Source organism: Giraffa tippelskirchi, chromosome 13 (genome assembly GCF_054371585.1).
Source record: "Giraffa tippelskirchi isolate mGirTip1 chromosome 13, T2T-mGirTip1v1.2.pri, whole genome shotgun sequence".
NCBI lineage: Eukaryota > Metazoa > Chordata > Mammalia > Artiodactyla > Giraffidae > Giraffa > Giraffa tippelskirchi.
Window position 1 is genome coordinate 109,324,447 of NC_137287.1, and position 10,075 is coordinate 109,334,521.

At 59.7% G+C, this 10,075-nt stretch overlaps 1 protein-coding gene across 1 annotated transcript; it reads left to right on the forward strand.

Moving 5' to 3' along the window:
• The first annotated feature begins 1,728 nt into the window (after window positions 1-1,728).
• On the forward strand, window positions 1,729-6,394 carry SLC32A1 (solute carrier family 32 member 1). The gene is made up of 2 exons (XM_081553430.1): window positions 1,729-2,121; window positions 4,464-6,394. Exons 1-2 carry the CDS (start codon window positions 1,729-1,731, stop codon window positions 5,649-5,651), a joined length of 1,581 nt encoding a protein of 526 aa, XP_081409556.1. The 3' UTR covers window positions 5,652-6,394.
• The last annotated feature ends 3,681 nt before the right edge of the window (window positions 6,395-10,075 follow it).

Genomic DNA, 10,075 nt, shown 5'->3' on the forward strand with positions numbered 1-10,075 from the left:
CAGAGAGCCTGGGTCTTGGGAAAGGGTACACTAGGAGCCCCTTTCTTTCCTTTCCTTCAGATTCTTCCCATCCTACCCCCAGTCACAGCCACTAGCTCTCCTCCACCGCCACTGGCAGGATCACGTCTCAGACGCTGCTGTTTACCGCTTGAGTCCGGGGGCAGGATCCCAGCTGGAAACACAGGGAGCCGAAGACCCGCACGGGGACACGACTACAAAAGGACTTCTACCGGCAAAACCGCAAGCAACTCATTCGGGAATGCATATGCACATACAATCCAGCACCCAAGCTCTGTGCACACAGGGGCTTAGATGAGGCGCAAAACTACACATTCACAGAATAAACACGGTTACCAAATCTCACCCTCGGAGTCCACTCAGATCTGGCCCGGAGCAATAGCTGATACCGTGTCGGTCTTTGTCTCTGGGTCTCTCTCCTACTCTCGAGAGCACACACTTGCCACCCACTCAACAGATACAGTCTAGGGTTTCACCGCCCCCGGCGGCCGCGGGGCCAGCAGGGCCGGAGCGCAGCACGCGCCTCTGCGCCCTGGGCCCTCTGCGAGTCTTTCTTTCCTCTCTGCCAGGCACTGGCTGCGCCTTTCCGCGGCGCCAGCACTCGCAGACCCGCCTCGAGGCTGTCGATAGGTGCGTTCCGTTCTTCCTCCTTCCAGACTCCCAAACGAAAAGAAAGCGAACAGCCAACCTTTCGCCTTCATTCTGCACACGTTTGGAGAATGACTGGTGGCAAACAAACCGCAGAACCACTTCCATCTCGGCGTCCCTGGACGGGAGGAGACAGCCCTAGTGACCGAGGCCCGGGCTGAGCCTTCTTGAGAGTGGTCCCCCGACTTCTGCCGCACTCTTCTGCCTTCAAGGGGGGGCGGCTTGCGACCAGGTCCAAGTGCCAGTGATGGGTGCCAGGGAGACAGAGCGATGCCCTGACGGCCCGCGCTGCCGGAGATAGGTAACTGTCCTGCTGCCTTCCCAGGCGTCTGGACCAGTCCTTGGCCAGAGGATCTGGGGCTGAAAGGCTCCCGGACTCTGGAGGGGGTAGCCAGGGACTGGGGACCGAGAGAATCTGCCCGCTCAGGCCCCCTCCCTCCCTGCGGCTGCGAGATGGGAAGGGCCAGGATCGGAGTTTAGCACCTCCCCTAGAAATGCAGCACTCTGGCCCCCACCCGGCCCTCCGCACCCCTCCTTCCCGCGCTCCCTCCCGCTCCCTTCCGTGGGCGCCCTTTTCCTGTCCCCATCTCGGTCCTCCGGAGTCCCTTGGTGCCCACTTTCTCTTCTCCTTGCCCCCTCCTCACGCCTCCTGCTTCCCGGAGTTTCTCCCTCTCCAGCACCCCCACCCGCATCCCCGCCTGATTCCGAGGGGCGGGAGCACTTTGGGCTGCGTGCGGGTGGGGGTGCCGCGCCAGCTTCGCGTAGCCGCTCTGACGCCGCCGTCGCCGCCGCCGCCGCCCTCCGCAGCCCAGCCCGCGCCCCGCGGCAGCTCCGCAGTGCACTCACCGCCGCCGCTCCGCCAGCCCCGCTGCCCGCCCGCCGGGTCGGCCTCGAGCGAGCCTCAGACGCCAGCGGAAGAGGTCATGAGCCAGAGCGCCCCGGGGCGCCGCGGGGAGAGCGAGCGAAGATAGCGCCCTCGCACCCCCCTGGCCCTCGCCGCCTGGCCGCGCCTCCCCCGGGTCCCCGGTCCCTGCTGTCCTCTCCTCGGGCCCCGCCGCCGCCATGGCCACCCTGCTCCGCAGCAAGCTGTCCAATGTGGCCACGTCCGTGTCCAACAAGTCCCAGGCCAAGGTGAGCGGCATGTTTGCCAGGATGGGTTTTCAGGCGGCCACCGACGAGGAGGCGGTGGGCTTCGCGCACTGCGACGACCTCGACTTTGAGCACCGTCAGGGCTTGCAGATGGACATCCTGAAAAGCGAGGGCGAGCCCTGCGGGGACGAGGGCGCCGAACCACCCGTCGAGGGAGACATCCATTACCAGCGCGGCGGTGGCGCGCCCCTGCCGCCCTCGGGCTCCAAGGACCAGGCCCTAGGAGCTGGTGGCGAGTTCGGGGGCCACGACAAGCCCAAGATCACGGCGTGGGAGGCGGGCTGGAACGTGACCAACGCTATCCAGGTGAGCGCGGGATTCCCAGCTCTGCCGGCCCCCTCCCCCCACTCCCTCACTCCCAGTTCTGCGCACTAGGCTCTGCCCCCAGCAGAGTCCCTTGGAGATCTCAGCCTCAAGACCCCCTCCTGTACCCGGAATCTCGCCTTTCCCCATCCCTCTCAGCCCTGCGCGGGGATCTACGCCCCCAGGCAGTGTGTCCTCCCCCTGGTCCGGCCCCTCTCCCGCGTCCTCGGCCTCGGGATGGCTAAGCTGAGGTTCGGTCAGAGATGCTTGCCCGGAGACCCTGCAAAAGCGAGGGAAACAGGAGGAGGGGGAGTGGGGAGGGGTGAGGGAGAAAGAAAATCAGGATAGGAAGGAACAGTGTAGCCTGGGACTCCGGAATGGATTCACAGCTGCATTTTCGGTAGAAAGGAAGAGGGGGGAATCGCTGAGCTGGGAGTCTCCTCCCCCAGCACACGCGACACACATGCACAGACAGCGCGCATGTACATAGGCAGCTACACATACCCACAGTCCCTCTCCCCAACGAAGAAACGCAGGTCACACGACACCCATCTATATATAGACCACAAGATTACCCTCAAATGCACCTTCATACACCCCTACACCTCCCACACACAGAAACGCATACCTCTACATACCAAGGGCACACACACAAACCTATTTAAACATAACACACACACACACATGCACAGATTCATGCATACAGGATCCACCCGCTCGCTGTCTCAGGTGCAGTCCTATGGGGACAAACAGGTATTCACAAACATGCACACACACACACATAACACAAGCACAGCATGGTCTCTGGTATCCCAGCGCTACCTGCCCTCAGACTCACCCCTCTCCGCCGAAATCCCTGTTTCCTGGCGACCACAAAAAGGCGACCAGCTCCTCCGCTTGTGACCCTGTCGGAGCTGCCTCCAGATGCTCTGAATCGCCTCTGGTCGCCACCCCGTCACCCCTACGGTCAACCCTCAGTCCCCACCAGGCGGCGCCGGTCTCCACCTGGAGCGGCTGTGGAATCTACACAACGATCCCGGGCGCTGACGAAGGCGGGCTGGCCGCAGCTCGGAGGGCACAGGAGGCCTCGGCCCTGGGCGTCCCCGGGCCCTGCGGCTTGCAACCCATGCCCCATCCTTGGCGTCCCCGGAGCGCACGGTCGCTGGGGCGCAGAACGTGGGTTTCCCAGGAGTTGGAGGCTGAGATAGGGTTGCTCAGGGACCCAGGCTCCCCGGGACTCCTAGGGGCCCCGCTCAATAAGTGCCCCAACCCAAGACGTCTCCCCCTCCAGGGCCGGCCAGGACGGCCAAGCGCAACTAGGGACCGGGGGACCACACCAGCTTCGGCCGCCGCCCGCGCCTCCACCTGGGGCATCTTTAAAGGGCTCGTTCGGTTGGCCTAGTGGGAGGCCAGGGTGGGAGGCTGGAGGCCTGCAAGTCTCGGGAGCCCTGGATTTCGTTAGCTTTGCTTCCCCATGTGGATTCTAAACCTTCCTTCCACAGCTCTGCCCGCCCCACCCCGCAGCTTCTGGTTCTCGACTCCCGCTTGCTTCCGCCTTCGACCCAGCGCTCGCGCTATCCTCGCGGGCCCCTCATCCTGCCTGCCTCTACCCCTCAGTCCCGTTCCTTAGGGATCCGTCTCTGCGCCCCAGTTCCGGCCTGACCCTAAGACTGCCCTACCCTGCCTCCCTGCCCCCGCGTCCCTGGCCTTATGCCACTCGAAACCCTACGCCAGCAACCTCTCTTTCCCTCCCTTCTCGCTCCGCTGCGTACAGCCCCTCTCAGCCCCCAGCTCAGCCCCTCTCCCTCCCTCCCCCGACTCCTTTCCTTCCCACTTTGGCCCTTCTGCTCCTGCGTTTCCCTCTTTAGCTTCCGTGCACCACGTTCCGGCCCCACCTTAGATTCCGTGCCCCCTTTTCCGAGTGGCCCAGGCCCCGTTCTCTACATGTCTCCTTGCCCTTTCCGGCCACGCCCCCTCCAGCCCCTTCTCACCTTCTACCGAACCCCCTCAAGTATCTCCTTGCACCCTTCCCTCTTTGTAGCTTGACACCCACCCAACCCCCACCCCCAACTCAGCCGTCTCTCCATTTCCCAGCCACCAAGCACACCTCTCCTTCTCAGTTCCGTCCCTCGCCATCTCTGACTCAACATCCACGTTCTCCCTTTAGGCCGCTCTACACCCCCATTCCAGCCTACCCTTAACCCCTCCTCCCGGAGGCTTAGGCCCAATTCTCACTTCCTTAGCGCGCCCTTCCGGCGACACCCGTAACCCACGCCCCTAGACCCTCCTCCGCCGACACCTGCCTCCTCTGAGCGCCCGGGTCTGGTTGCCTCTTCGCTCCGCAGGGCATGTTCGTGCTGGGCCTGCCCTACGCCATCCTGCACGGCGGCTACCTGGGATTGTTCCTTATCATCTTCGCAGCCGTGGTGTGCTGCTACACCGGCAAGATCCTCATCGCCTGCCTGTACGAGGAGAACGAGGATGGCGAGGTGGTGCGCGTGCGGGACTCGTACGTGGCCATTGCCAACGCCTGCTGCGCCCCGCGCTTCCCCACGCTGGGCGGCCGCGTGGTGAACGTGGCTCAGATCATCGAGCTGGTGATGACTTGCATCCTGTACGTGGTGGTGAGCGGCAACCTCATGTATAACAGCTTCCCGGGGCTGCCCGTGTCGCAGAAGTCCTGGTCCATCATCGCCACGGCGGTGCTGTTGCCTTGCGCCTTCCTTAAGAACCTCAAGGCCGTGTCCAAGTTCAGCCTGCTGTGCACGCTGGCCCACTTCGTCATCAACATTCTGGTCATTGCCTACTGCCTGTCGCGGGCGCGCGATTGGGCCTGGGAGAAGGTCAAGTTCTACATCGACGTCAAGAAGTTTCCCATCTCCATCGGCATCATCGTGTTCAGCTACACATCGCAGATCTTCCTGCCTTCGCTGGAGGGCAACATGCAGCAGCCGAGCGAGTTCCACTGCATGATGAATTGGACGCACATCGCCGCCTGCGTGCTCAAAGGCCTCTTCGCGCTCGTCGCCTACCTCACCTGGGCCGATGAGACCAAGGAGGTCATCACGGATAACCTGCCCGGGTCCATCCGCGCCGTGGTCAACATCTTCCTGGTGGCCAAGGCGCTGCTGTCCTACCCCTTGCCCTTCTTCGCTGCTGTCGAGGTGCTGGAGAAGTCGCTTTTCCAGGAAGGCAGCCGCGCCTTTTTCCCCGCCTGCTACGGTGGCGACGGGCGCCTCAAGTCGTGGGGGCTGACGCTGCGCTGCGGGCTGGTGGTCTTCACGCTGCTCATGGCCATCTACGTGCCGCACTTCGCGCTGCTCATGGGCCTCACCGGCAGCCTCACGGGCGCCGGCCTCTGCTTCCTGCTGCCCAGCCTCTTCCACCTGCGCCTGCTCTGGCGCAAGCTGCTGTGGCACCAGGTCTTCTTCGACGTCGCCATCTTCGTCATCGGCGGCATCTGCAGTGTGTCTGGCTTCGTGCACTCTCTGGAGGGCCTCATTGAGGCCTACCGAACCAACGCGGAGGACTAGGGCGCGCGAGGGCGAGCCGCGGCTGCGCTCCCGCGCTCTCCCCGCTTCCCACCCACCCAACCCCGGTCAACCCCGTGCGCCCCGCTGCCGCCGCGCTTGGGAAGCCAAGCTGTCAACATCTCTGGTTCCTAGTTTCTGATTCTGCGGGTTGGGGGTGGGAGGGGCTCGGGATCCACCGTCCATCGCGTCTGTGTTTCTTTTGTCCTTTCTTTTCCACAAAACACCCTGGTTTCGGGGGAGGCGGGGGGCGCATCTGCGGGCAAGGTTTTCTGTCCTTCCAGTAGGGGCCCCGACACTTTGGTCCCTGTCACCGAGGGGAGGGGTGGGAAGGGAGGGAGAGGGGGGCGCAGCTCGCTGGCGCGGAAACTTGACCTTGGGGGTGGGGGACATTTCACAGCCATCAGTGCTCGGAATCTGCAGCGTCCGGCCATTTCCAGCAAGAGCGCTTCCCATTCCGGAGACATTTCAACCCCGCAGCGGGAAAAGCTGGCCGGGAAATCCGTTTCGGGTGGGCGAATTTCCTTCAGCCAAGCGGAGAGGCGAGGAGCCGTAGCGGGGCTGGCTTGCCTACGATTTTCAGGAATCCAAACTCATCCTGCGCAATTTATCAGGTTGTGGAACTGTTCTACTGTGCGTGTGGTGTGCTCGTGGTGAATAAGGTGAAATGTATATCAGAAAAAAATCTATCTCTAATTTAGAGTGCGGTGCATAATTATATCCGCAAATAAAGAAGAGACAAAGGCGCTTGCGGCCCTGGCTCAGTTCTGCATTTTCACACCCGCGGGAATCCGGGCTCTGGCCCTCCCGGTTGAAGCAATTGGGGGAGGTGAGACAGCTGTAGGGAAAGAGTCCCTGGAGAGGAGGGGGAGGCTCTCCAGGTGCTTAGGGGACTCAGGCCAAGGAGCAGGAGGTGCACCCACGGTTTCCATCTGACCTTGGTCCCCAGCCGCCAGGACTAGGCTTTTTTCTTTTTATTGTAAACCCAATTCTCTTCCCGGGAGTTGGATCCATCTGAGAATTTGGTGGATGCTCTCAACTTCCAATCCTTTTTAAAAATGTATATATGTATATTTTTCTGTGTACAAAAGCCCTTCCCTGGTGGCTCGTTGGTAGAGAATCCACCTGCCAATGTAGGAGAGGCAGGCTGAATCCCTGGGTGGGGAAGATCTCCTGGAGAAGGAAATGGCAACCCACTCCAGTATTCTTGCCTGGGAAATCCCATGGACAGAGGAGCCTGGGGGGTTACAGTCTATGGGGTCGCAAAGAGTCAGACACAACCTAGCAGTTAAACAACAAAAGCCCTACAGGGTTTTCAACAAATATTTATAGACAGCTCACCAGAGGTGAGGACTGTGCTGGCTTCCTGGAGAAACAAACCCAGCCCTGCCCTCCTGGAACTTACAGTCTAGAAGAGGAGAGAGGGGCAATAGACAAGGACTCTGACATCCACAATATGACTTACAGGCTGTAAAGGAAATCAGCAGGGCTCTTGTGTATTTCCCAGGGTGGGAACAAACCTGGCCTCCCACGCATCTCTCACCCTGGAGAATCCCCCTTCAGTACCCTCTGTGTGGAGTTTACACAGCCACAGTGAAGAGATCCGACTGTTTAGATTCACCAAGCACAGCGCTTTATGTTCCAGCCTCCCCTTTCTTGAGCAGCCTATTTGAGAATGTGTTTACTTAAATTACCCAGAGGATCCGATTCTTTTCTGTGTGCAGATCCTACTCCAGGCGCAGCCCTCGAGTTGCCTCCATGGGCGTCAGTCTTGGGAAAGGTGGGAATGGGTCGTGGTTAGACTCTACAGATGAGATCTGGGTGCTCAGGACGGCTGGGCCGTTATCACTGAAAGAGAAGCCATGCGGGAGGTTTTTGGTCTCCCCTATCAAGGCAGAGGCCTCGTTTAGAACGGTTTATCCAGGAGCAAAGGGCGCACGGGAAAAGAAGGGGGATACTGCCAAATGCACGGTGGCCATTTTTCCCTACCCGCTGTGACAGGCGTGGGTGAGTGTGTGCCGCTGAGCGAGAAAGAGCAGCCTACGCGATATCCCGGGGGTGGGAGGGTGGGGGGGGGGTCGGGGAGAGTCTGTACCTGTGTCTTGTGAGAGCCTTGATGAATGTGTGTGCTTGCCTGGGTGTGCAGACCATCCATGAGCGCGTGCCTGCGACAGAGGTGACCGCGCACTGCCCTGGTTCTGCAGCCACCCAACGGGAGTGGGAGCGCAAGGGGGATAAAATTAGGCTCCCTTGGCCGCCCAAAGCTCTGACGATTTAAACTGGCCATTTGAGATACCTGCTATCATCCGCCCGATGCCCCTTTGTCACTATTGTCGCTAGCTAGAATCCGGAGCTGGCCAGAGGATTCTGTTTCCCGTCCTCCTACACCTTCTGACGTCTCCCAGGTCAGGGAAGCTTGCCCCGCCTCCGCTGCTCCTCGGCGGGTCCACGCACCCTTGGGTGCTCTCTGAATCGGAGCTGGGTCTATAGACTTCAGAAATAGCCCGGATTTCTGCAGTGGAAGGGAAGGTGGGAGCGTCACGCTGCACCAGCTCCGTTCTTCCCGTCTTTGAAAGGACAAATGAGACGCTAAGCACGCCCTGGACGGCGGGTGCCACCTCCGCGGACCCGCCTGGATCCGCTGCACCGCATCCTAGCTCCGGGCTTTGTGCTCAGTTCCCCGGAGCCCGGGTCTCCCCCCGAAATCGTCCCCCGCTCCCTCCCCGCCCCCCGCCTGGGCCCTGAAGGACCGAGGCGGGAGAGCCAAGCTCCTAGGCGCCCCAAGGGAAACCCTGCCCCATCGTTGGCCGTACAACCATCCCCAGGCTTGCATTCAGGCCTACGGGAGAAATAAAAGATGAGAACCATCTCTGACTCCCCCCAACCCCCAACAGCAAAGTGCAGGGGTGGAAGTTGAAGAGAACTGAGTTCTCTGCAAGCGTCCGCTGTGAGCTCGCAATCCGAATTCGAGGGAGGCAGAAAGGGCCGGCAAGGTTCATTCCGGAGTCGAACTGAGGAGCCAGGGAATCCACCCCAGGACCCGTCCCCTCCGTCCCCTACCCCTATCAGTTCCTGTCGGTTCTTAACGACGAATCTTGGCTCCGGGCGCTTCGGACTGCGATCCGGGCTCGGTGGCTTGGGAACCACCAAGATCCATATCCTCACGAAGAAGCCGCCAGCGTGTCCCGAGCCCGCCCTGCCGCGCCCCCTAGCGCTGAGAGTGCAAAGCTGCTGGCGCTCACAAGGTTCCCCACCTTCAGCATTCGCAATGCTTCTTGCCCCCTGCCACTCCGTACTCTCTCACCTCCCTTCCCAGTGGATAATGACTGCTTTTATCTAGTGCTTTACTTTCAGGTCTTCCATATTTCAAAAGTGGGCTTTTGATGGTCCCCTGCCTCCCAAACATAGTTCAGTTCAGTCTCTCAGTCTTGTCTGACTCTTTGCGACCCCATGAATCGCAGCACACCAGGCCTCTCTGTCCATCACCAACTCCCGGAGTCTACCCAAACCCATGTCCATCGAGTCGGTGATGCCATCCAGCCATCTCATCCTCTGTCGTCCCCTTCTCCTCCTGCCCCCAATCCTTCCCAGCATTAGGGTCTTTTCCAATGAGTAAACTCTTCGCATGAGGTGGCCAAAGTATTGGAGTTTCAGCTTCAACATCAGTCCTTCCAATGAACAACCAGGACTGATCTCCTTTAGGATGGACTGGTTGGATCTTCTTGCAATCCAAGGAACTCTCAAGAGTCTTCTCCAACACCACAGTTCAAAAGCATCGATTCTTTGGCGCTCAGCTTTCTTCACCGTCCAACTCTCACATCCATACATGACCACTGGAAAAACCATAGCCTTGACTAGATGGACCTTTGTTGGCAAAGTAATGTCTCTGCTTTTAAATATGCTATCTAGGTTGGTCATAACTTTCCTTCCAAGGAGTAAGCGTCTTTTAATTTCATGGCTGCAGTCACCATCTGCAGTGATTTTGGAGCCCCCCAAAATAAAGTCTGACACTGTTTCCACTGTTTCCCCATCTATTTCCCATGAAGTGATGGGACCAGATGCCATGATCTCAGTTTTCTGAATGTTGAGCTTTAAGCCAACTTTTTCACTCTCCTCTTTCACTTTCATCAAGAGGCTCTTTAGTTCTTCTTCGCTTTCTGCCATACGGGTGGTGTCATCTGCATATCTGAGGTTATTGATATTTCTCCAGGCAATCTTGATTCCAGCTTGTGCTTCCTCCAGCCCAGCGTTTCTCATGATGTACTCTGCATATAAGTTAACTAAGCAGGGTGACAATATACTCGCGAAGGCCGAAGTATATGCTGGGAGCGAGGTTAAACCACAGCCAGGGTGGGCGTGGCCTAGCGATCCCAGAAGGCGGTCTGGGCTACCGAGAGCAAGTTTGGTGAAAACGTCGCCCGGGATTC